This window comes from Pseudorca crassidens, chromosome 3 (genome assembly GCF_039906515.1).
Source record: "Pseudorca crassidens isolate mPseCra1 chromosome 3, mPseCra1.hap1, whole genome shotgun sequence".
Classification (NCBI taxonomy): domain Eukaryota; kingdom Metazoa; phylum Chordata; class Mammalia; order Artiodactyla; family Delphinidae; genus Pseudorca; species Pseudorca crassidens.
Genome location: NC_090298.1, coordinates 168,864,212 through 168,891,321, shown reverse-complemented (window position 1 = coordinate 168,891,321; position 27,110 = coordinate 168,864,212). Strand labels below are relative to the sequence as shown.

Here is a 27,110-nt window from a genome sequence, read left to right as displayed (position 1 = left end):
TTCTGGCCCTTCACAGAAAGTTTGCTGACTCCAGCACTATCACAATCCCCCAGTCTGGTTTTTTCATAGCCATCATCTCTGTGTGAGGTTATCTTGTTCCTTTGTTTACTTGTTTATTATCTTCTACACTAAATGGAGGCCAAAAATCACATCAGCTTGGTTCCCTGTTGTATTTCCCAGTGCCCGGCACATAGCAGACATTCAAAAAATTTTTTTGTGTGTGGAGTAAACGAATGCATAAAGTAGGCTTGGGCGGGGGGAACAGATCTGGCCAAATCTTTCCAGAATGTTGGAGGAGGAGGGGGCTTAAGAAATCCTGTAAACAAACTCTTTTTGTAAATAAGGGGGGGTCAGACCCTGTGTACACTGCACAGCCTTGTAGAAGACAGTGATGGAGCCAGATCTCAGGGTTGAAAGGAAGAGCCTGGGGTCTGAGTCTTCTTGTTACTACAAAGCCCACCCCTCTGCAAAAGAGATGGAAAACGGGACAATGAAATGCAATGCATAATTTTGAATTGGATCCTGGCTTGGGAAGAAATACCATAAAGGACAGGACTGGGATGACTGGTGAAACTGAAATATAGACTCTGGATTAGACAGTGGTGTTTTAACAACTTTAACTTTTTGGTTGAGATCGTTGCGTTAAGTTACATAGCAGACTTGATCTTGGGGAATGCGTGCTGAAGTATTTAGGATGAAGGGGCAGTTGTGTTTGCAATTTACATGATTAGAACAGAGGCAAAGATCTCTATAGAGAAAAAGACAAAGAGAAAGCAAATGTGGCCAAATGTTAACGATGGGTGGGTGAATCTAGGTAAAGATGATATAAGAGTTTATTGCCTTGTTCTTGAAACTTTCCTGTGGGTGTGAATTTCTTTTTAAAAAAATAGAGTTTTTTTTTTTTTTTTTAAAGAGGGAAACAAATAAATGAGGCAGCCACCCCCAGGCTGCATTCCTGTTTCTTCCTCTTCCTTTTGTATCAGGCTCCCTGCTCCTCCTTTGGAGGTGGGAAGCCAGAACTGGCCTCCGCATGGGAGGCAGGATGGAAGAATTAAGCCAGAGTGTTTCAGACGAACTCCCACAAGTCACATAGCTGACAGTGAATTTGTTGAGTACCTACTATGTGTTAGGATTCCCTACAGCTTCTGCACGCATCATTATGGGTTTGATTGAACTTTCCCCCAGTGTGTGTGGATGGGGCTAATCTTTGGTTTGGCACTTTGCTGACAAACGCTAGGTACCTTATCTGATGCTCCTGGATCCATGGGTGATCTACAGGCAGCTCACTTGTGAGGTCAAATTCCACAAAATGAGCAGCTCCTTCATAGGACGTTCATACTAGGGACAGCACAAGCTATGACACAAATCTCTCTATTGTCACACATACTACATTTGAGCATAGTTATAACTTCATGTCTTCACCCCCCCAAAGGCAAGATGGGTTGCTGAATTCATGTATATGTCCCTGGTGCCTAATACAATAAAAGTCTGTTGAGTAAATAAATGAGTGGAATGTCTCAGAAAATAATAAATAGCTACATTATTGGGAAACTTATCATGTTCAGATTATTTCTAGTGCCATGTCATGCTGCACTGGAGCCTGAGGCAAAAGGAAAAATTAGTAATGCCGATCCTGTCTTTACTGATAAAGTTTGGTATTTTGTTCATTGTGGATTTTTTGCAATAATTCTGATTTCTTAAAACATTGCATTGAAATATTATTTATCTTGATTACTGAGGGGTTTTTTGATAGCCCCTTAAATTTTGCACCTGAGGCCAGTGCCTCCCTCACCCTAGCCCCAGTCCTGATTATTTATTTCAACATGCAATCCACACCATATCATTAATTCCTCATCTCAATGCTCTGAGAAGTTACTACCATCATTGCCATTTCACAACTGAGGAAACTGAAGCACAAAGATGTTTGATTATACCCAAATACCCACAGCAAGGAGGAGAAAAATCTGAGTTTGAACCCAAGTTCGTGTGTTTTTTGGCTCAGACCCTGCTCCATAAAGCAAAACAATACACTAAGTTATGAGTTGGGTTCTGAATCAAGGACTCAAAAGATCTAGGCTAGAGTCTCACCTCGGCCCCAGCCTCCTCTAAGCCCTCCAGTCCCACAGACCTCAGTTTCCCTATCTGGAACTGGACTTAAATATTCTGCACTGTGCCGTTTTTACCCCAACACAGTTTACTAGCTTTCTCTCTCCTGATCCAGCAATAGCACAAGCTGGGGATGGGGAGAAGCAGGTACTGGCCAGCGTCCCTGAGCCAACACGGAGTTCAGAGACCTAGGAGGGGGTTAGACCCTGTGGGAAGACCCTGAGGAACACAATGAGCGTTCCCTCCCCCTCCAGAAAACCCCTAACCCAGGTTTTGGGCAGATGCCAGACTTTTATTCTGAAGCTGAGGCCACAACCTATGAGGTAATCTTTGGAATTGCATTCGAGGCGGAGTCCCATTGGAAGGCTGGCGAAGCCCCTCCCTGGGTTCCCGGCGCCCCGCCTCCCCTGAAGCCCATAAAAGCGCAAGTCCCCGCCTAGGCAGCCAGTGGACACCTGCATCTGCCTGCAAGACGGGAAGCAGGTGAGGCACACAGGGGAAGGGCCGAAGCCGCGTGGGGGGAGGGGTGGTCTGAGGGATCCGGGCCCCTGTGAATGGCGCTGGTTTGCAGGTCAGCGCATGGACAGTTTCCCAGAAAGCGACAAAGACTGTGAAGTTTGACGGTCTGGAAAACGGAGACCAACCGCGCTGACTACCTGGGAGGTAAGTTCTGGAAACATGCCACTAGGTGAGGAGAAGGTATGAGTCCTAGTTATTGACCTCTCCGTCTCTCCCCCGCCTTGTGCCGGGAGGCGCACCTGGAAGAGGATCGGAGGGGAAAGAATTGTAGTGGAGGGGAGTTCCCAAGAGGGAGAAGAACAGAGGGGACTAGGGTGAGCTGGGGAAGAAAGGGAAGCAAATCAAGTTTTCTTCAGCACCGAGGTTGAGGACAGCTCTCCGACCAACAAGGAAGGAAACTGCTATTTATTTCAGCACCGAGACTCAGGACAGAGCCGCTCGGGGTCCAGGAAGGGAGCCACAATCTGCTTCAGCACCAGGGCTCCGGACAGCTCCTAGGGGGTTCCCGGAGCCGACTTCATTTCAGAACCAGGACACTGGACAGCTTCCCTGGTACCGGGAAGCCCCTGTCCCCTGACGGGGGAACAGAGGGTGGTCTGAAGTGTCTGACGTTTCTGGAGACTTGACCCTCATTTAATGGATCTTTCAACGAATTGTTTTCCAGATAAGCAGGTGAGATGAAACCGCTCACAGAAAAAAATCTGTAATTCCCAACAGGTGAAATGGCCAATCCGTAGGACGGAGTGGGGACAGGCGCCTGCCAAGATGGCATTACTGTGCTCTTTCCAGACTTCTGTGAGAAGCATTGTGCCAAGCATGTTACATACATTATATCATGCCATCTTCAGCCCCAGGACATGGGTGTTATTACACTCAGGTGACAGGTGAGGAAACTGAGACCCAGAGAGGGGCAGGGATGTAAGAAGCCCAAGGGCTCTCAGCCCAAGGGTGAAGCTGCAAGTCAACCCCACATCTGTCCAACTCCAAAATCCATGTTTCTGATATGGCTGGGTGGGAGTTGGGCCCTTGGAGATCAGACCCTGCCTCTTTCCAGGAGGACCAGGAACAGGAAACAGGGGGCAGTGGAGAACAGGTGTTATGGCTTAGCTCAGGTGAGGGGAAAGAGCTGGGTGGGGATCTCAGACGTGGGGCAGACGGTGGCGAAGACGACTGGAACGGTTGTGGTCTAGTGCTGTGTGGAAGACTAGTGATTTTGTTGTTCTGATGTACTATGACAACAAGTCACAGCTTCCTCATAGCGTGGACTCCCGTCGACCCCCGCCCAAGACGAACAAGCAAGTGTGAGGGCTGGGGGCTCAGGGAGGAATCACTTCCACCCAGGGGTTGGGCTGACTAATTCCACAGAATAAAGGCAGGGGAGGGAACAGAATAGGGGCATGCACCCCATGAATACACAGCAGTGTGTGGTGTTGGCCATGTCACTCCTATGCCCCCACGGGCCTGGAACTACAAAATATCTGACTCTGAACCCAGGACTCTTAACCATCTCACTACACTTTCCTGGAGGATCAATGAGGGAACAACCTTTGAAGGCCTCCCTAGATCAGGATTCTGGGGAGACTTTTCAATAAAAGTTCTGTGGAATGATTTTTTTTCTCCCCCCACCCTACCATCAGTTCCATGGACCAATTACAGAACACGTGTAAACTTGCGTCTAGTAGGTGGGCTGTGGCATCATCGAGGCTCACCCCCAATTCTCTGTGACACCCTAATCAAGTCACAGACACGACATTCGGCTCAGCCCAGCCTACGAACAGCCTTTGCCTTTGTTGTTCCCTCAGCTTGGAATGGATGCCGCCACCCCGAGTGCCCCATGGCACATTCTGCCTCCTCATCCAAGTCTCATTTCATTGAGGGAAACTTTCTTTGTTGCCTCACCTTTCCCCACGTCAAGTCTACATTAGACATTCTCATAGACCCGGGATATCTTCCACCTGGCACTTAGTCTAATTATTTTTGTGTTACTATTTACAGAACTGTCTCCCCCATGATACTGTGAGCTCCATGAGGGCAGAGACTGTGTTTGTATTTTCACTGCTGAGTCCCCGGCACCCAATCCAGGGCCTGGTACACAGCAGGTGCTCAATAAATATTTGTTGACTCAATAAAGGCATAAGGGAATAAACCAATACATCAATCAATAAATGAATTGATGGTTTCGGCGCACGAAGATCCTACTTCTCCTCGGTCTCCCCCACAGAGATACCACAGGGCGATGGTTGATGCAGGTGTTTATTGGGAAGTATAATTAAATTTGTGGACACTCAAGGGCCGGCCAACCAACTAATGCCCCAGGAGACAGCCAGACTCGTTTAATTAGCAATTATGAGGCATTGATTCCTCATTAGCTCTGGCAACCCCTGTCTCCCTCCTCAGCCCCAGACAAACGAAATCTTTCTCTCTCCCGGGAGTACTGTCTCAGTGGGTCCATTAACAAGCAGAGAAGATATGATTACAAGACACCTAAATGCCAGAGGCTCTTCATGAATGAGGAGCGGAGAGAGAGTTCAACATCTGGGTTAAGGCTAACTGTGAGAGACTTTCTGGTATATTTAGAATTGTTCTCTGGGAATGGGAGCGCTTTCAGATACGAAAAGGCACCCAGATACTGCCCTTTAGGGACACCAATGAAAGAGGAGGTTCTGCCCTGGTATTTTTTTTTTAAATCTTATTTATTTATTTATTTATTTTTGGCTGTGTTGGGTCTGCTTTTCTGTGCTAGGGCTTTCTCTAGTTGCGGCGAGCGGGGGCTACTCTTCATCGCGGTGCGCGGGCCTCTCACTGTCGCGGCCTCTCTTGTTGCGGAGCACAGGCTCCAGATGCGCAGGCTCAGTAGTTGTGGCTCACGGGCCTAGTTGCTCCACAGCATGTGGGACCTCCCCAGACCAGGGATCGAACCCATGTCCCCTGCATTGGCAGGCAGACTCTCAACCACTGCGCCACCAGGGAAGCCCCCTGGTATTTCTATGAATATCTTTCCCTAGGTGTCTCACCATCACTCCAAATTAATAATGTCAAGGTGAACGCCCAGTCCACCCAAGCCTCAACTTGCCCCTGCCCTCCATGCCCCCATCATGCGGCAGGCTCTCCACATTCCAGAGACCCTCCCCCTCCCATATTCCCCAAGGCAAGTCATTCTCATCAAATCTGTCCTCTTCTCCAGCCCCCTACCTCCATCACTGCCTGGTCGTCTCATAGTCTCTTCCCTCCTCCCCCAAAACACACACACACAGCCAATTCATTCGCCACATACAGTGAGGGGTCTTTCTAGAACACAAATCTGATCAAGTCCCACCCTTGCCTTCAACACTTCCAGGACTCCCACTGCCTGCAAGATAAAATTCAAATATCCTCACACAACTTGCATGATCTGGCCCTTCCGTGCTGAGCGTAATTGCCTATCATTTCCCCCACCAGCGACACTCAATAACTAGCTCACTCACGACCATCTCTTGCTTGAATTCTCCAATATTTAAAAAAATTTTTTGGCCACGTCACACGGCATGTGGGATCTTAGCTCCCTGACTAGGGACTGAACCCACAACCCCTGCATTGGAAGCACAGAGTCGTAACCACTGGACTGCCAGGGAAGTCCCCGAATTCTCCAATTTTATTTATTTATTTAAAATTTTATTTGTTATTTTTGGCTGTGTTGGGTCTTCATTGCTGCGCGCAGTCTTTCTCTAGCTGCGGCGAGTGGGGGCTACTCTTCTACTATTCACTGCGGTGGCCAGGCTTCTCTTGTTGCAGAGCACAGGCTCTAGAGCGCGTGGGCTTCAGTAGATGCGGCGCGTGGACTCAGTAGTTGTGGCTCGCGGGCTCTAGAGCGCAGGCTCAGTAGTTGTGGTGCACGGGCTCAGTTGCTCCGCAGCATGTGGGATCTTCCCGGACCAGGGCTTGAACCCGTGTCCCCTGCATTGGCAGGCGGATTCCTAACCACTGTGCCACCAGGAAAGCCCTCTCCAATTTTATTATGAGGATGATTCCCCTAGGAAAATCATAGAGAATGCACATTCCAGGGCCCTCTCAGTTTCAATAATCCAGAGGTGAGGCAGGCCAAGGAATCTGCATTTTGACCAGCATCCCCACTGATTGTCATTTAGGGGAATCCTTCGTTTAAAAAAAAAAAACCTCCGATCTTTTATTCTCCCATAGACCACTGGGGGGCCGGAAACCTCAGTTAATCTCAGCAGTTTGATCTTTGTACCCACCCCCATGCCCAGCTCAGTGCTAGTACCCGATAAGTATTCAGCTGAGATGTAAATGCTGATGCCTGAACCCCTTCATCAGACACAGGAGCATGGAGGCCACAGGCACCTATAAGGAAGAGCCATCACCCTCAGAGGTGCTGTGGACAACTGAACTGAAGGTACAACCCATGGAGCTATCTTAATCTGGTCAGTGTCCAATTATCTTAACTTGGGAAATCCATGAAAGTAGAGTCTGAGACAAGTCTGGTTTATTTGGAAGGTGGTCCCAAGAAAGCAGAAGTGAAGAAACCAGAGAGTGAGGCAAAGAAGGAGGGAACATCAATATATAGGGAGATAGTGGGGTTACTCTAACAAAGTGGAAGTTTATTTTCTTCCCTTTTTTTTTTTTAAGGCCAGGTAACTTTCTTTTAATTTAATTAATTAATTTATTGTGGTACGCGGGCCTCTCACTGTTGTGGCCTCTCCCGCTGCGGAGCACAGGCTCCGGACGCACAGGCTCAGCGGCCATGGCTCACGGGCCCAGCCACTCCACGGCATGTGGGATCTTCCCGGACCGGGGCACGAACCCGTGTCCCCTGCATCGGCAGGCGGACTCTCAACCACTGCGCCACCAGGGAAGCCCGGAAGGTGTATTCTTAACCACTGTGCCACCAGGGAAGTCCCTATTTTCTTCCCTTTGACTCAGCAGTTCTATGCCTGGATCTACACAGAAGGGAAAAGAATATCTATTTCCACAGAGCAAATTTTACAAAAACAGCTTTGTTGGGAATAGCCAAAAACTAACTGGCAAATGGATAAACAAACTGGTATATCCACACTATGGGCAAGAAAAAAAAAGAAGGGAACAAACTGATGATACAAGCGGCAGCCTAGATGACTGAAGGTCATGCTGAACAAAAGAAGTTGGACACGAAAGGATACATACTGCATGATTCCATTTATACGGCATTTAAGAACCAGCAGGGAATTCCCTGGGAATTCCCTGGCGGTCCTGTGGTTAGGACTCCGCACTTCCACTGCAGGGGGGCACGGGTTGGATCCCCGGCCAGGGAACTAAGATCCCGTAAGCCATGCGGTGTGGCAAACAAACAAACAAACAAAAACTGGCAAAACTAATCTATGTTGATAGAAATCAGAATTTTGGGTGCCCCTGGGGGAGGGTAGGAATCAACTAGAAAGGGGTCCGTGGGAACTGTTTAGGGTTCTGAAAACATTATCCATCTTAATTAGGGTAGCGACTATATGGGTGTCTACAATTGTCAAAAATCATTGATCTGTACACTTAAGGTCTATGCATTTTACTATATGAAACATCCAACTCCTGTTTTTTTTTTTTTGATTGTGCCAGTTGTGGCTCCCAGGCTCCTTAGTTATGGCAGTTGGGCTCCTTAGTTGTGGCTTCCGGGCTGCTTAGTTGTGGCATGCAAACTCTTAGTTGTAGCATGCATGTGGGATCTAGTTCCCTAACCAGGAAACAAACCCGGGCCCCCTGCATTGGGAGTGCGGAGTCTTAACCACTGCACCACCAGGGAAGTCCCCCCAGCTCAACTTCTTTAAGTAAAAAAAATGTAATACATTTATTTTATGTCACAAAACAGTGTACGCAGTTCAGGGCTGGTATGGAGCTCCATGATGGCAGGACCTGGACTCCTTCTATACTGTTGCTCTGCTATCCTTAGTGTGTCACATTCATCCCCATGGTGTGCTGCGCCATTTGTTAAAATACTGTCTATCTTTTACACCACCAGATATGCTCAGATAAAATTTGGGGGTTCTAGTGCTGTGAGAAAGAAGGGAAGAACAGTTTTGAGGACAGCTGGCAATCTCTGCCACAGATATCTCAAACAGTTGTAAATCCACCCAATGTTGCTCACGTTTTCCAAGCCAGTTTCCACCTGAGACCTCCTACAAGCCTGTATATCCAGGCTCATATTTCAAAATAGAGTTGTAAGCTCTTGAAGAGGGAAGGCGTACGAATGGGTAACATGGCAGAGCTAGTGGGAAGAGTTACCTGAAACACACCCATGTCCTGGCGGCTGCTTCAAGACCCTGGAGAGACAGACAAGGACAGAACAAATAAAACAGACAATCCAGCCCACAGTGGCAGCAACACAGTTCCAAAAGGTAAAAGCACTTGTGAGAAGACAGGGGATTTGAAATATGGAGTTATCCACTACAGGAATGAAATGCCTCAGAGGATCATGGGGGGCATATGAGATTGTGCCTTTGAGGCACTATCTGGGTTGAAAGTTAAAATTAGTCAACTTTGGGCTTCCCTGGTGGTGCAGTGATTAAAAATCCGCCTGCCAACGCAGGGGATGGGTTCGATCCTGGTCCAGGAAGACCCCACGTGCTGCAGAGCAACTAAGCTCATGCGCCACAACTACTGAGCCTGCGCTCTAGAGCCCGTGAGCCACAACTACTGAGCCCACGTGCCATAACTACTAAAGCCTGCGTGCTCTAGAGCCTGCATGCCGCAACTACTGAGCCTTCGTGCTGCAACTACTGAAGCCTGTGCACCTAGAGCCCGTGCTCCACAAGAGAAGCCACCGCATTGAGAAGCCCACACGCCACAACGAGGAGTAGCCCCTGCTCTTTGTAACCAGAGAGAGCCCACACGCAGCAAAGAAGACCCAATGCAGCCAAAAAATAAATTAAAAATAATAATAATTAGCCAACCTTGGTGCCTGTTTCTTGGCATCATAATAAGTCTTTGTAGGATGGTGAGGGTTAGAGACCCACATGCAATGTTTTGGGCACCAGGAAGGTGGATGCTAAAATAATTTCTATTCTGTGATGGGCAGTGGGGCAGGGAGGTGAAGGATGCTGAGCAGGGACATTGGTCAAGTGCTTCTCCTCTCTCAGCCTCAGTTTCCCTGTCTGTAAAGTGGGGTGATTATGGCCTCTCTCTTCAGGCTGTTGTAAAGATCAAGGAGATGGTGTATGTACGTGCATGGCACCACAGACAGTAAGTGCTCAGGAAATGATGATGACAAAAGTATAAAGGTGGATAAATAATGGATTGATAGATAAATGAGAAGGAAGGAAGGAAGAAAGGAAGAGAGGGAGGAAGGGAGGGAAGAAAGATGGAAGGAAAGAAGGAAGGGAGGGAGGGACCCATTTCTGAGGCCCTGGACAGAGGCTGATCAGTTCCTCTTGAGAAACTGCCTAAGTCCACACCTGGACCACTTCCCTTATCAGCTCTCATACTTAAGGGCCACCACACACCTGCTTTGATTGCCCCAGGGCCAGGAACCAGGCAACTAGGGACAGCCCCATGGTCTTGGAACCCAAGAAATTATTCAAATTAGCCAATCCCAGGAAGCCCGGGAAACCTAGCTAACCGCACTACAGTTCCAGCTTGCTGTTACCCTGTCCAGTGCAAGCCCTGTATCCTCTAGTTTGGAGCTCCAAGTAACATAAAGAGTTTTGTCTTTCTTCGATCTGAGTGTCACTGTGTGTATCACACCATCAAAAAAACTTGAAATTTTATAAAGCAAATACGCATAACATAAAATTTGTATTTCAACCATTTTAAAGGGACAATTCAGTGGCACTTAGTACATTCACAAAGGTCCAGAACCATCGCCACTACCTACTTCCAGAACATTCCATCACCCCAAAAGGAACCCCATTCCCATTAAACAGTCACTCCCCATTTCCCTCTTCCCACAGCCCCCAGCAACCATCAGTCTGTTTTCTGTTTCTCTGGATTTGTCTATTCTGGAGTTTTCATATAAATGGCATCATACACCACGCATCCCATTGTGTGTGGTTTCTTTCACTGAACACAATGCTTTCAAGGTTCCTCCACGTTGTAGCCTGTCAGTGCTTTGTTCCTTTTTCATGGCTGAATAATATTCCATTGCACGAATATCCTACATTTTCTTTAGCCAGACACTGTTTGGATAGCTTTAGCTACATTACCTCCTATAAGGTAGGTACCATCGTTATACCTCATTTTATAGGAGAGAAAACTGGGGTCCAGGGAGGCCAAGCAAGTTGTTCAAGGTTGCACAGCTAGTGGGTGGCAGAGTCAGGAGCTGAATTGGGGCACTCTGTGGCCAGGATGTGCATGTTGAACCGCTACCTTACACCCCTATCATAGTTTGGTACGCAGAGACAACATGGCAGTTGTGACGTGTCCCTCTGTCATTTCCACAGGGGAGGATGCTAAAGTGCTGACAGGAGCAGAGACTTATGGTCACACAGTGCATTGTCTCCAGCCAGTGCTGGAAACAGATGGTGAGGGCAGAACTCAGATGCTTCATCATCCAGGAGCTGCTGTTCAAATGGTGGTCGCCTCCCACCAGGGAGCGTGGGGGTCTGCCAGAGACACCGTTGATTATATCCTGCACCTTAATGGGTCCTTCAAAAGAGAATGGCTTGGGTTTCCATGACAACAGGCAGGCAGCATCACAAGGAGATGGCTGAGTTTCCTCCCCCAACCCACATCTGGCTCTGGAATCTGTCCCCTTCCATCTCTGCCTTTCTGGATCCTGGGAACCCAGCCGGTGCCCAGGCCCAGACCCAAGCAGATAGCCATGTGGGTGGTCAGTGTTCACACCCCTGGGTACGCTCAGAGCTCCCTCTCTTCGGCCCAGCCCCAGCCCAGTGAGGGAGGGAGGGACAGACGGAAACAGCACACACCAGGCACACGTGCAAAGCAAAGTAGAAGGGACAGGGCACGGTGAAGAGGTGGTCCCAGGGGCCTCCACGTCACCCCAGGTTTCCCAGACATGTATCTAGCCAACCAAGGGGATGGAGAAAGCTCTGAGGTGGAAATGGTTAACAGGGCTCGAAAAGGTGAGACTTATTGACTAACAGTGACCCGACAGGTTACACAGAATATGCTCTTCAGGGCAGAGAAGGGATATTTGACAGACGTCAGAGTAAAGCTTGCCAAGACTCCAACTTATTTCTTCAAATTGTCCAGGAAACATTATATGTACATTGTATATATATATTTTTTACTTTATATGTTATATGAAGATATAATATATTTATACATTATATATTATTTTATATGTTATTATGTATAATATGTATACATAACATGTAACATAGTATTTATAATACATTATTATATTTTGTCAAGTTATGTTATAAAATATTATGTATTATATAATATGAATATTATGGATATTATATTTATACACTTACAATATGTTACATGCAAAAATATATACTATATAGACAACAGTCTATATAATTAGACTATAGAACACAAAAGTGTTTATATAGGGAGAGAGAGAGAGAGCATGATAAAGCAAATGTGATGAAATGCAAACAGCTGAGGAATCTGAGTAAAGAATATGCAAAAATACTTCACCTCTTCTTGTAGCTTTTCTATATGTTTGAAATTATACCAAAATAAAAAGTTACAAACAAGGCGAGGTTGGCTTAACATTTGAAAAACCAATCAAAGTAGGGACTTCCCTGGGTCCAGTGGTAAAGAATCGCCTTGCAATGCAGGGGACGCAGGTTCAAACCCTGGTCAGTGAACTATGATCTCACACGCTGCGGGGCAACTAGGCCCGCGTTCCACAACTACTGAGCTCGCGAGCCACAACTAGAGAACCTGCAAGCTGCAAGCTACAGAGGCCATGCGCCCTGGAGCCTGTGCGCCAAACTAGAGAAGAGCCCGCGTGCCAGAACAAAAGATCCCACATGCCTCAATGAAGATCCCACATGCCGCAACTAAGACCCGATGCAGCCATAAAGATAAATAAATAATAAATAAATCTTTTTTTCTAAAAAAGAAAACGAATCAAAGTAATTCATTATATGAACAATTAAGTGAAAAACTACATGATCATCTCAATAAGTGAAGAAAAAGCATTTGACAAAATCCAACATCTATTCTTGATTTTTTTTAAGTCTCAGGAAACTAGCAATAGAGGGGAATTTTCTCAACCCAATAAAGGATACCTATGAAAACCTACGGTGAACAGTATTTTCTTTGGAAGGAAGAAGCAAAACTGCCTTTATTTGTGGATGACAGGATTGTGTGCTTTAAATATGTCTAGTTTCCTTTTTTTTTTTTTTTCCCGGACGCGCAGGCTCAGCGGCCATGGCTCACCGGGGCCCAGCCGCTCCGCAGCATGTGGGATCTTCCCGGACCGGGGCACGAACCCATGTCCCCTGCATCGGCAGGCAGACTCTCAACCACTGCGCCACCAGGGAAGCCCTATGTCTAGTTTCTTGTATGTGAATTTTACCTTAGTAAAGCTCTTTTAAAAAAAAAAATCACAGACACAGGAAAACAGTATGGTGATGTTTCCAAAAGTTAAACATAGAATTACTATATGAGCCCACAATTTCACTCCTACCTCTATACCCAAAGAACTGAAACCAGGGACTCAAATTCTTATACACGAATATTTATTGCACCACTAGTCACAACAGACAAAAGGTGGAAACGACCCAAGTGTCCATCAATGGATGATTGGATAAACACAATGCGGTCCATCTATATGGCAGAACATTACTCAGCCATGAAAAGGAGAGAAGCCCTGACACTCACTGCAATGTGGATGAACTTTGAAAACATGATGCTCAGTGAGAGAAGCCAGACACAGAAGGCCACATAGTGTGTGATTCCATTTACATGAAATGTCCAAAACAGGCAACTCCACAGAGACAGAGAGTGCATTCGTGGTTGTCAGGGGTTGGGGAAGGAGGGCACGGAGTGACTGCTAATGGGGATGGGGTTGTCTTCGAGGCTGATGAAAATATTTTGAAACTAGATAAAGATGACAGTTGCAGAATATTGTGAATATACTAAATGTACGTAATACACTTTAATATGTCGGGGGTGGTCTTTACAGTTAAGACTTGCGCAATTAAAAAAAAAAAAGACACTTCACTATAGACAGCTAGGAAAGTAGTGCAGATGACATCTGTTTATTACTCAGCAATGTCTTGTCCTGAGGGAAAAATTAAGAGGACTTTGTTGAAATGTCCTTTGGACAGATGTTTACCTCTGAATCTCTCATTCATTGTGTTAAAAAAAGAACCAATTGTGTGATTAATTTGAGGGCTTTTAAGGAGAAGGGAGTGTTCCCTCATCTTTGGTGGAGAAATTACCTGAATTGCTGTCTTGTGGATGTGGGGTGATTCAATGAGGCACTGAATGCACAGCGCCTACCCTGCAGTCTTATCTTTGCAACCGTGTGTGTGTGTGTGTGTGTGTGTGTGTGTGTGTGTGTGTGTGTGTGACTTTAAAACATATCAACAGGGACTTCCTTGGTGGCGCAGTTGTTAAGACTCCCCTATGCAGGGGGCCCGGGTTCAATCTCTGGTCAGGGAACTAGATCCCACATGCATGCCACAACTAAAGAGCCAGCGAGCTGCAACTAAGGAGCCCGTCTACCACAACTAAGACCCAGCACAACCAAAAAACAAAAACAAACCCACAACACATACCTACAAATTTATTGACATCCCTCCCACAACTAATTCCCTTCCGTTGAGAGGGTGGTGTCTGCTTCTCTCCCCTTAGAGTGGGCAAGACTTAGTGACTTCCGTCGAGCAAAGAGAATGGGGAGGAAGTGACACTGTGTGACTTCCAAGGCTGTATCTGCAAATATGGTCACATTGCGGGGTTAGGGCTTCAACGTAAGAATTTGGGGAGGACCCAATTCCGTCCCAGCAGTCACTAAGCTTGGGGTAGTATGTTAAGCCAAAATGGACAACTAGAGTGATCTGGAACACTGCTCCATTCAAACACTCTACCTGAAAAATTCCTGTCCATGAATGAAGCCACTCTCAACTTCCTCCTTCCCTCCCCAGCCAGGCACAATTTATGGGTCCCCTGGGCTCCCGCATCCCTGACTACACACCCTGACTTAAGTTCTCTCCCTCCACCAGATTCCTGGCTCCTGAGAACGCTGTGTTTCTTGCTCACTGCTGCATCCCAGCTTCCAGCACATGGCGCAGCATGTAGTAAGTGCTTAGAATATAAATCAGCATGGCTGAATGAATGAAATGAAGACATATACCAATACCTCAGGCTGTGCTAAACAAAATCAATCTATCTGTCCCTTCAGGGAGGGGAGACATATCCAGGCTATTTCTTAGAAACTCAACTATGGCATATTCCCCGATGAACAGGCAGTGCCCCAGAGAGGGAGCAGACAGTAAACAAACTCTCAGAGGAACTGTGTGATTTGCTCAGTAATTATACACACGCAAATTAAAGCCACAAGCTACATTTAACGCTGTTCTAGTTACTGCTGCTGCATCAATCTATTCCAAAACGTACAGGCTTAGAACAATCATTTTTGTATATCTCACGGATTTTTGTACGTCTCAGGTCAGGACTCTGGGCAGACTCAGCTTCTGTGGCCTGTGGGTAGGGTCAGGTGGATGGCTGGTCTGGAAGGTCTTAGATGGCCTCAGTCACCTAGGGGACACCGTGGAGGGGAGGGCCGGAAGGTGGAGCTCAGCTGGGACAGTGGATCAGAGGGTCTACACGTGCCTACAGCATGATGGTCTTTGGGTAGTTGACTTCTTTCATGGTGGCTGACTTCCCAGATGGGGCACCTCAAGAGAACCAGGGGGAACTGGTGATCTTTTCTGTCCTAGCCTCAGAAATCCCAGTGTCACTTCTGCCTCACCATAGAGATCGAAGCAGGCACGCACTCACCTACATTCAAGTGTAGCAGACACAGACCATGGCTCTCGATGAGAGAAGGGTCAGTGAACGTGGGGGCCATGTTTCAAAAGTGCCACAAACACCTATTAAACTAGCAAGGAAGGAGGAGGAGGAGGAACAGGAAGGAGAGAGGCCTCAGGAGAAACCAACCCCCCAACACCTTGACCTTGGACTTCCAGCCTCCGTAATGTGATACAATAAATACCTGCAGCTTAAACCACCCAGTAAGTCTTAGTCAGTTTGGGCTGCTATAACAAAATACCAGAGACCCAAGGGCTTACAAACAACAGAAATCTATTTTTCACAGTCCTGGAGGCTGCAAAGTCCAAAATCAGGGTGCCGGCATGGTCCAGTGAGGGCTCCCTTCCTGGTTCATAGGCAGCCGTCTTCTTGCTGTGTCCTCATTGGGCAAAGGGGCAACGGAGCTCTCTGGAGTCCCTTTATAAGGGCACTAATCCCATCAGGAAGGGCTCCACCCTCATGACCTCACCACCTCCCAGAGACCCCACCTCCTGATATCATCACCTTTGGGGGCTAGGATTTCACAAATAAATTGGGGGGGGGCACAAAAATTCAGCCTGTAACACAGGCCTAGCAAATGAATACACTGATTTAATTTCTTACCAGCCTTCCCCTCCACCCCACCTTGAACCAGATTCCAGAGTTAAGGGGGTTTGCTCTATTTTTCTCCCAGTTCTACCCCAGCTCCTAAAACACTGCCAGACACACTGGTAACCTCATGAAATATTTATGGGATGAATGAGGACGCCTACTCTTTGGCATTGCTATCTTGGGGGTCTGTCATATTATTTTCCCTATTTTCCTGAATGTTTAAAATATTTTCTCATTAAAAAGATTTTAAAGCGCCCTACGATGAAAAGCCCCAGCTGGGGTTGGGCACGGCCCTAGAGGTCCCCGTGGCCTCCTTGGTTCTTGGTGCGCCCATAGCGCGCAGGTGGCTGCGCCGTGGCCCCGCATCGGCTGCCGCGTTTAGGCTGCTGCGCGGGAGGGGAAACGCCGCAGCTGCTGGCGCCCGGCGATGCGCACCTGGCGGGCGGCCCGGGGATGTGCCGGCGCATGGGGGCCGGACGTTTGCAGCCTCCCGGGCCTGGCGAGGGGACAGGCATTGGGAGAACAGGCTCCCCAGATGCAGAGGGTCTGGGGAGGGGGCCGCCGCCTGGATGGAGCTACCCAAGTAGCGGCCCCCACCGTGTCTCCTCGTGGCTGCCTCCCTAGAAGCCTGCGGGGCGTCAGAAATAAATCAGAATGAAGGAGGAGAAGGTGGATGGTGCCCAGGCCACGGAAAATTAGGCGGGGTGGAACTGTGGTTAAAATGCGCTTCCTGGAGTGACCCTTTTATTCACATCCCCCATATTTACTGAGAGCCTACTGAGTGCCGGGCGCTGCTAGAAACTGGGACACAGCAGTGAACATGACAGACCAAAATCCCTGCCTTGTCCGAGCTGACATGGTAAGCAAGCACACTGAGAATAAAGGTCGTAAACACGTCAGTGATATAGGAAGTCAGGTTGCAAACTGATACGTGCTGTGGGAAGAAAACAGAGCAAGGTCGGGGGGCCTTGGGGGGGAGGGTTGCTGAGGATGCAGATACCCCATCAAGGATGGTTTCAAGCTACCTGATGGCGTCACAGAGTGGGAAACTGGGAGGAGATGGGCAGGTCCACACCATCATATGGTATTTCCGCCATGTACCTTCATAGGCATGTTACCTCGAAAGCATAGATAACAGTAATGCTTAGTGAATAATTAGGACGTGATGAGTATTTGCGTGAATAATTAGGACGTGATGAGTATTTGCGTGAATAATTGGGACGTGATGAGTATTTGCGTATCACCTTTGTTTTTTTATGATCTGTTAAGTGTTAAATCTCTATAATTTAGTGTTCAGTACTGGCTGGGCTTAATCTCTGGTTGTCAAAAATCTAGAAAATTTGGCCCTTGTAAGCTAGGGCATGCCGGCTTCAGCACAGCCTGGAGGGGAGAATTCTGAACAGGACTGAGGTAGTAAGTGCTTAGAATATAAATCAGCATGGCTGATTTTTGCCCCTGAAAGAGCTGTTATTAATCGAAGTTGGGAGCCTGGGCGAGTGAAATTAGAACTTGCTGTGAGTGTGTGTCTTTACTCTGCTTGCAGCGGAGCACAGCTGGGGACACTCCATGACGTGGGGGTCCCAAAATCTCCCCATTTCCATCCCCACATCCTGTTCTCAGTCTTTTCTCTGGAAGGTAGATGAGTGCAAGGGGAGCTCCTCCCACTTTCTGATGCCCCTCCCAAATTCCTCTGCTATCTTGCCCTATCAATTATCCCCAACCTCATTCCAATTCCGGCCTTCTTCTCCCCAGCTCTCCCTCCTAAGATTGGGCCGGTTAGGACACATTCCCATTGTGTGTCAGAAAATCCACAACTATAGTGGCTTAAAGAGGAAAGAAACTACAGTATGGATGAACCTGGAGGACATGATGCTCAGTGAAAGAAGCCAGACACAGAAGGACATATACAGTCTGATCCTACTCACAGGAGGTCCCTAGAGGAGTCACATCCATAGACACAGGAAGTAGATGATGGGGACAGGGGCTGGGGGAGGGGGATGGAGAGTCAGTGTTTCATGGGGACAGAGTTTCAGTCTGGGAAGATGAGAAAGTTCTGGAGATGATGGTGGGGATGGTTGCCCAACAATGTGAATGTACTTAATGCCATGGAACCGTACACTTAATTTTATGTTATGTATCTTTTACCCCAATCTAGAAAAATAAAGAAAACACAAAAATTTTGCTACCAGCATGTGCACTAGAGTGGAGGTTTTAATAGATGGGGTCTATCTACATAAATCATGGCACAAGTCCACACCATGGAATACTATACAGCCATGAAAAATACTATCAGGGAAAAAATGTGATTAGAATGTCAGCTCTGCCACGGTTGGGAATTTTGTCTTTCTTGTTCACGATCGTAGCTTTAGTATCCAGAGCAGTACCTGGCACCTAGTGGGCATGCAATAAATGTCTACTAACAGGAGACTGTCTATCTAAAACATGGTACCTGTTGAGTACCATGGGAGTACCATGGGAAATATTCAAGCTATACTGTCAAAAGGCAGGTAGCATAATACCTGTATTTCCTTGATCCCCAAAATGATCACTTTTCCATGCTTTTGTGTTTCAGGAACCAAAAAAAAACTGAACCATATTTAACTAAAAGCCATGCGTATGTTTAGCATGGTGTGGGTTTTTGTTTGTTCATAATAACAGCTCTGAAAGAGCTGTTATTAATCGAAGGTGTTCTTTTCAACACCTTGGCAGGTGGAAGAAAAGAGTGGAAGAAATTCAGATTTGTGACCAGAAAGATGCAAAACGAAAGAAGTGCTTGTAGATCAGTGACGGTTTTGTCTCTGGCTGCAGGACGCTAGGAAGGGTTTTCACGATTTTTCTTTCTCCTTTGCTTGTATTTCTTGATGAGAATACATAACATTTATGCAATCAGAAACAGTCAAAACTAAGTGCACTCAATGACGTAAAGTATATAAGTTCATCAGGACCCACAGTGCTGTGGCTATGGGCACAGACAGCCTGGGTTCAAATCCTCAAAGCACCATGTGTGAATCAAGGGGCATTCCCAGTTGCCTTTGCCTCTGGTCCCCACATTCAGGCATGCCCCCCTGCTTCCAAAAGAAACTTGCCCCACCAAGCCTGTGGGAGAGGGTCTGTCCCCCCCCACCCCTCCCGCTCCTTGGAGCTCCCTCAATTCTCCCTCTTTTATGTTCAACAATTCAGGAATTCCATTAACAAGCCCTGAATCTCAGGAAGTCATTTTAAAGTATGTTACAGATGGAATGTTTCACCTCCCCACCAAAAAAAACCCGATATGTTGAAGCACTAAGCCTCAACGGGATGGTATTTGGAGTTGGGGCCTTGGGAGATGATCAGGTTTAGATGAGGTTGTGACGGTGCTGCCCTCAGGATGCGACTGATGCCCTTATAAAGGGATGAAGGGAGCACAGCTCTCTCTCTCTCTTTCCTTCTCTCTCCTCCATGTGAGGACACAGTTGAGAAGACAGCTGTCTACAAACCAGGAAGAGAGTCCTCATCAGAACCTGATCATGCTGCCACCCTGATCTTGAACTTCCAGCCTCCAGAACTGTAAGAAATAAACGTTTGTTTGTTTAAGCCACTGTGATGGTTAATTTTATGTGTCAACTTGACTGGGCTAAGAGATGCCCAGGTAGCAGGTAAAACATTATTTCTGGGTGTGTCTATGAGGGTGTTTCTGGAAGAGGTTAGCATGTGATTCAGTAGACTAAGAAAAAGAAGATCAGCCCCACCAATGTGGGCATCATCCAATCCACTGAAGGCCTGAATAAAACAAGAAGGTGGAGGAAGGGTGAATTCTCTTTTTTCTTGAGCTGGGACATCCACATTTCCTGCCCTCAGACATCAGAGCCCCTGGTTCTCAGGCCTTCAGACTTGGACTGAATTACACCACCAGCTTTGCTTGTTCTCCAGATTACAGACGGTAGATCATAGAACTTCCAGATGCCATAATCACATGAGTTAATTCCTAATATATATATACACACACACACATATATACATATAGATAGATAGATAGATATGGAACTGAGCAGAACCCTGCAGGGCCCTCCCCAAACACAAAGGCCCCTTTATGTCCCCTGCCTCTTGTCTGTGGAAAAGCTGAAGTCTCCCAGGCCTCCCTGAGTCACAAAACAGCGGGCTCAAGCAGTTAACGATTAGGACACTAGAGTCACAGACTCAATGTCCGATGAAAGAATGGGATTAACATTATTGTTCACAATAATCTATATCTGTGTGGGCATTAGAATAATTATAGCTTGCTCTGCCCCTATATGTAAGCAGGAGACTAAAATTGTCAGCAAAGTGATGCTGCAGACCCATGTCGACATCTTTCACTCTGAAAACACAGAGTCCTATGTCAGCATGAAGAAGTTACGGAAGATGGACCTTTGCCCTTAATCCCACAGAAATGGAATGATGTCTGACAAGTGGGAATTTGTAAGCAGCTCTTTGGCCCCTTTCCTGTTTGTCTATTTCTGTTCCCTTTAAACCTTAATCATAAAAATGAGATCACTAGGTAACATTTACTCTAACTCCTGATTTTTGCTTTACTAAGTGTACATAACGCCTTGCCTGACCTGTTGATTCCTTTCCTAGATTAGGAGGAGTAAGAATGAAGGATTAAAGAATGACTGACTAGGGCTTCCCTAGTGGCACAGTGGTTAAAAATCCGCCTGCCAATGCTGGGGACACGGGTTTCAGCCCTGGTCCGGGAAGATCCCACATGCCGCGGAGCAACTAGGCCCGTGCACCACAACTACTGAACCTGCGCTCTAGAGCCCACGAGCCACAACTACTGAGCCCACATGCCACAACTGCTGAAGCCCGCACGCCTAGAGCCCGTGATCCACAACAAGAGAAGCCACCGCAATGAGCAGCCCACGCACCGCAACGAAGAGTAGCCCCCCGCTCGCTGCAACTAGAGAAAGCCCATGTGCAGCAACAAAGACCCAACGCAGCCAAAAATAAACAAAATTTTAAAAATGAATAAAATCTATCTTAAAAAAACAACAAAAAATGAATGACTGACTCTCTAACCTCAGCTGCCCCATAGCAAATTGGCAGGTGGACCACGCGTGCAAGACACCATCCAAAATAAGATCAGGAGAAGTCAGCAGTCTGCACACAATGGAAAATGGACAAAGAAGCTGACATCCTACCGTAATGATTAACTGAGATTTCCCCCTTTTTCCCTCTAAAAATTGTCATGGCTGAGCAGAATCTCTGGAGTTGGTCTCCAGACATGAGTCCACCTTCTCCCCAAATTGCTGGCTTTTCTGAATAAAGCATCTTTCCTTTCTACTGACATTTGCCACTAGAGTATTAGCTTTTGAACGGCGAGCAGCTGAACCTGAGTTCAGTAACATATCTATCTGTCTACCTATCTCCTACTGGGTTCTGTTTCTCCAGAGAATCCCGACTAATATAGCCACCCAGCCTGTGGTATTTGTTACAACACCCTGAACTGACTAGAACAGAGTATTTCTCTAAGATTCACGAAGCAGAACGTCAGTGGTGCCAGGGAGGGCACCCAGTAAGCTCCAAGTCAAGGAATCATCCAAGAAGACCTGAAGTCTCAGCTGAGGCCTGAAGAAGGCCCGAGATGTAGCCAAGGGAAGAAGGTACGGAACAGCATTCCAAGCAGAGGGAACAGCACACACAAAAGTCGGGAGGTAGAGAACACCATGCATTTCTCGAACATTCCTGGACACAGCAACCTCCTTCATCTTTCCAGTAATCCTCAATAACCCTGGAGCAGGCAGCAGCAAATTAGAGGCAAGACAGTGTTGGGGGTAAGGGTCTGATTTTGGAGGTGGGGCTCAGGCTTCACGGAGGTGTCGACGTGTGCAGTCACCCAGGACCCCATGCTCAGAAGGGCCCCACGCTTGGTTTAATGCCCTGCTGTCCTTGTTGGGAAGTTCTTCATCACTTTTGGACAAGGAGCTCTACATTTTCCTATCGCACTGGGCCCTGCAAATTACGTAGCCACTTCTGCCTGGGTTCAAATCCCGACCAGGCCATTTACTTGCCCTGTGCCCTTGAGCAAGTAACTGAGATTCTCAAAGCCCCCAACCCCAGAGGTTTACTCACAATGATATTGGAGAAGTTCCCCAGCCAAATGACCAAGGGCTGAGGCAAATTAATTTAGATTTTGTATTGAGGATGTTGAGGGTTGAAGGAAGGAAAACTAAATTTTTAATAGGGTATTAATGAGTGGGCAAATAAACATATGAGTGTGTGAATGAATGAACGAATGAATGAGAAGTGAACGAGCGCCGGACACTGAACCTTAGGGCCACCTGTACTCCCTGCTCTCCTAACGTCCCCACCCCGCCCCACTTTCCTGCCTCTCCCGAGCGCTTCCTGCCTCTCCCGAGCGCCCCCTGCCGGTGAGCGGCTCGGCCTCGCGAAACCCAAATCGGACCACTCGCCTGACTTCGCCTTTGCTCTCGCTCCTGGTTGGCTCCGAGTCGCTCTCCCTGCCTTTTGCGGAACGTACTCCCTTGGCCTGCGTCTGCGTTTCCGTCGGTTCCGGTACAGTGACAGCCACAGGAAGTACGTAGCCAAACTTTCCCAGGTCCCACAAGCCATCGCGATAGCATTGCATGACGGGAGTGGTAGTCCTCGAGGGAGGAGTTTCCGCCACAATTGGCTGTGATTGGAACTGCCGTTCCCGCCATGCATCGTGATACCACTTCGCCGCCGCTGGCCCTCGGCCTTCTGGGAGTTGTAGTTTTAGTACCTTACCGTTCCTTTTCTGTTTCATGGAGTGTGCCGGCTTAGAGAACTACATTTCCCTGCACCCTTCCAGCCTCCAATGGAACCAGGTCGCGGCAGCCATTTTGTTCCGCCCCAGAAGCCCCTAAGATGGCGGCGGGGGAGACGGTGAAGGTTGCCCCGTGTTCCTCCGGGCGCTAGTCCGCTGTCCCCCGCCCCGTCCCCCAGTACCCCGGCGGCTGGCCCATGGCCTGGCGGAGGCCCGGACCATGGACCTCCACACCGCCGTGTACAACGCCGCCCGCGACGGCAAGCTGCAGCTGCTTCAGAAGCTGCTCAGCGGCCGGAGCCGGGAGGAGCTGGAAGAGCTGACGGGCGAGGTGGCCAGCGGGGGGACGCCGCTGCTCATCGCCGCCCGTTACGGCCACTTGGACGTGGTCGAGTACCTGGTGGACCGGTGCGGCGCGAGCGTGGAGGCGGGCGGCTCGGTGCACTTCGATGGCGAGACCATCGAGGGTGCTCCGCCGCTGTGGGCCGCCTCGGCCGCCGGCCACCTGGACGTGGTGCGGAGCCTGCTGCGCCGTGGGGCCTCGGTGAACCGCACCACGCGCACCAACTCGACGCCCCTGCGCGCCGCCTGCTTCGACGGGCACCTGGAGGTGGTGCGCTACTTGGTGGGCGAGCACCAGGCCGACCTGGAGGTGGCCAACCGGCACGGTCACACGTGCCTCATGATCTCCTGTTACAAGGGTCACCGCGAGATCGCCCGCTACCTGCTAGAGCAGGGCGCCCAGGTAAACCGGCGCAGCGCCAAAGGCAACACGGCCCTGCACGACTGCGCCGAGTCCGGCAGCCTGGAGATCCTGCAGCTGCTGCTCGGGTGCAACGCCCGCATGGAACGGGACGGCTACGGCATGACCCCGCTGCTGGCGGCCAGCGTGACGGGCCACACCAACATCGTGGAGTACCTCATCCAGGAGCAGCCCGCTGGGGAGGAAGCGAGGCCAGGGCTGGCCCGAGAAGGCCCCTCCGCCGGCGTGGCGTGCGCGCAGCCCCAGGGCGCCCGCTGCGGCACCTCCTCCCCAGAGGAATCCCTGAGTGAGGAATTGTTCGAGAGCTGCTGCCCCACCAGCCGGGAAGCCGCCGTGGAAGCCTTGGAGTTGCTGGGAGCCACCTACGTGGATAAGAAGCGAGATCTGCTCGGGGCCCTGAAACACTGGAGACGGGCCATGGAGCTTCGTCACCAGGGGGGCGCGTATCTGCCCAAACCCGAGCCCTCGCAGCTGGTCCTCGCCTATGACTATTCCAGGGAGGTGAACACCGCCGAGGAATTGGAGGCGCTTATCACCGACCCGGATGAGATGCGCATGCAGGCCTTGTTGATCCGAGAGCGCATCCTGGGTCCCTCCCACCCAGACACTTCCTACTATATTCGGTACCGGGGTGCGGTGTACGCCGACTCAGGCAACTTCGAGCGCTGCATCCGCTTGTGGAAGTACGCCCTAGACATGCAGCAGAACAACCTCGAGCCTCTGAGCCCCATGACCGCCAGCAGCTTCCTCTCCTTTGCCGAACTTTTCTCCTACGTGCTCCAGGACCGCTCGGCCAAGGGCAGCCTGGGCACTCCAGTCGGCTTTGCAGACCTCATGGGGGTGCTGTGCAAAGGAGTCCGGGAAGTGGAGCGGGCTCTGCAGCTGCCCAAGGAGCCCGGGGACTCGGCCCAGTTCACCAAGGCCCTGGCCATCATCCTCCACCTGCTCTACCTGCTGGAGAAAGTGGAGTGCACGCCTGACCAGGAGCACCTGAAGCACCAGAAGGTCTACCGGCTGCTCAAGTGCGCCCCCCGCGGCAAGAACGGCTTCACTCCTCTGCACATGGCCGTGGACGCGGAGACCACGAACGTGGGCCGCTACCCGGTGGGCAGGTTCCCCTCCCTCCAGGTGGTCAAGGTGCTGCTCGACTGCGGGGCCGACCCAGACAGCCGGGACTTTGACAACAACACCCCGCTGCACATCGCGGCGCAGAACAACTGCCCGGGGATCATGAACGCCCTGATCGAGGCGGGGGCCCACATGGACGCCACCAACGCCTTCAAGAAGACAGCCTACGAGCTGCTGGACGAGAAGCTGCTAGCCAAGAGCACCATTCAGCCTTTCAACTACGTGACCCTGCAGTGCCTTGCGGCCCGCGCCCTGGACAAGAACAAGATCCCCTACAAGGGCTTCATCCCCGAGGAGCTGGAGGCTTTCATCGAGCTGCACTAACAGGGCCCAGAGGAGAACCTGGGAGAGGCGGGACCTGCATCTGTCCCTGCCCCGTCGGGGAGCACTTCCGGTAGCTGGAATGGGGGAAGGGCTTTCCCGCCTCCACGGCCCCCTCCCCTCCGCAGGGAGAGGGGAAAGGAGTCAGCGAGCTGTCGGTGCTAGAAGCCTTCAGGATCACGCGCTAGGAGAAAGGACTTTCTCGAGGAGCCCGCGCGCGCGAGCCCATCCTCAACAGGGAGAAGACGCTCAACCTCCCGCACCTTAGTCCTGTCTGCCTGGGTTTCTGAGGGTCTGAGGGTCTCCTGACCCGGAGGCAGAGGGATTGAAGCCATCGCCATCCTCCCCTGCTAGAAATGCAAGAAGAAACGGAGAGTCGGGTCAGGCCTCTGCCCCTTACATGGCCGGATAGACCCAGCCGCCCAGTGCAGTGTTAGGACTGGGGGTCCCCGGGCGGAGGGGGAGTGGGAGACTCGCCCCCTACAGCACGTTTGCACCAGCTCCCTCCGCCCTGCTGTGGGCCGGGCTCTCTGCGGGGGGCGGCCTGCCCTTTGCGTAGCTTTTGTGGTTTGGTGTTCCGTTTATTTACTAAGCGGGCAGGTTACAGGTGTGGCTCAGGAGTCCTGAGGTTTTGCTGCCATATACTTTTTTTTTTTTTTTTTGTAAGATTTTGGTTTGTCGGGCTAAGTTCACTTGACGCAGCGAGAGTTTTGTCGTGCCTGAGATGGCCACGGCCGGCAGGAGAGTGAGCTTCGTTGTGTGAAGAGTTGACGGAGGGAGGGGCCATCCCGGCCTATCAGTCCCCAAAACGAGGGTGACGGTACCTTTCTGAACACTTCACTCGTTTGCCTTTTACTTGGGCCGCCCGACTTCCCGTTCACCCTAGAAGGAGAAGTAATTTTCCAAACGAGGAGCCGGCCAAACACTGAAGGAGCAGGGCTTGCCGGCCGCTTCCCACCCAGCAAGAGTTAGCGTGGTTGGTTTGGGCTTTGTTTTTCACAATTTCCAAGTTAAAACTGCAGGTCACTTCTGCCTCACAAATCACACCGGAGGGCACAGGTGTGTGGCGAGCAACCCAAGTGGCTGTAGCCATTTTTTAGCTGCTTGGGGAACTGGATCCAGGTGACCCTGAGACAATGCCAAGTACACCGTTAAGCCACTAAGTCAGCTAGATGAGACGCTGGATGCTGGGAGTGGGTTGCCAACTAAGGTGGTACAAAGTCTTGGTCTGCCATCCTTCGGGGCGTCCAGCGCCCCTGCCAGAGAACCCGCCCCAGCGAGATTCCCTCGGGGGCATCCTCCGTCCGCCTCGGCTGCCAGCAGGAGAGTGATCTTGGCATGTTGGGAGAGCAGAAGAGGACGGGAGCAGCTGCCCGCCGACTCAGGAGAGAGGTCGTTCCCACCCCGCGCCTCTCCCGCAGCCTTGTCGAGGGGCAGCTACACGGAAGCCTCCAGAAGCCACATCGGGTCCCTGGATGTCCCGCCCCACCGAGGGACCTAGGTCTCGTTTGGATTTGCAGTGTTAGTTAGGACATTCTTTCTTTACAAGGAAAGACCAGGTTTCGCCTTCCGTCAAGGTGGGAAATGCTGTCACTGTCCCTCCCAAAGGCCGGAATAAAGAAACGAGGCAGTGTCCATTGCGAGTCTCTTACTGATGTTGTTAAAAGGATGACACGGGGAGAGGGCCGCCTGGCAGTCCCGCACGGGCTAGATGGGGGAGAAGGCAGGGAGAGGGTGCCGCCAGGTGTAGAAGGTCCACGTAAAGGCTAATGGCTCCCACCCGAGTTTCGGTTTGTGTCCTGGGGCTTTGTCAGAGTGCATTAGGAAGATGTATTACTGCAGGGAAAAAAAAAAACCCACTGACTTAGTCAAAAGCCCTGCTTTTCAGGAGGGTTGCCACAGAAAAGAGGGCTTGACCTTCAGGAAAGGCGAGGAAGGGCTCAGGAAACAGGAAGGCCCCTAGCTCAGCCCTGCTTCGCAGAGACCCCCAATGGAGCCCATGGA

The 27,110-nt window shown here is 49.8% G+C and overlaps 1 protein-coding gene and 1 long non-coding RNA gene across 3 annotated transcripts; both read left to right on the top strand.

The window, feature by feature from the left end:
- The first annotated feature begins 2,536 nt into the window (after nucleotides 1–2,536).
- Nucleotides 2,537–21,461, top strand: LOC137222620 (uncharacterized). Of its 2 annotated transcripts, XR_010942522.1 has the most exons (6): nucleotides 2,537–2,589; nucleotides 2,678–2,769; nucleotides 3,040–3,297; nucleotides 14,730–14,804; nucleotides 19,574–20,565; nucleotides 20,725–21,461. It is a non-coding gene; the product is annotated as an uncharacterized lncRNA (long non-coding RNA). The 2 variants fall into 2 exon arrangements; XR_010942521.1 differs by lacking the exons at nucleotides 14,730–14,804; nucleotides 19,574–20,565; nucleotides 20,725–21,461 and adding an exon at nucleotides 4,428–5,430.
- Nucleotides 21,462–22,972: 1,511 nt separating this feature from the next.
- FEM1A (fem-1 homolog A) lies at nucleotides 22,973–26,741 on the top strand. The gene has a single exon (XM_067734106.1). It carries the CDS (start codon nucleotides 23,115–23,117, stop codon nucleotides 25,107–25,109), a length of 1,995 nt encoding a protein of 664 aa, XP_067590207.1. The 5' UTR covers nucleotides 22,973–23,114; the 3' UTR covers nucleotides 25,110–26,741.
- Nucleotides 26,742–27,110: the final 369 nt, after the last annotated feature.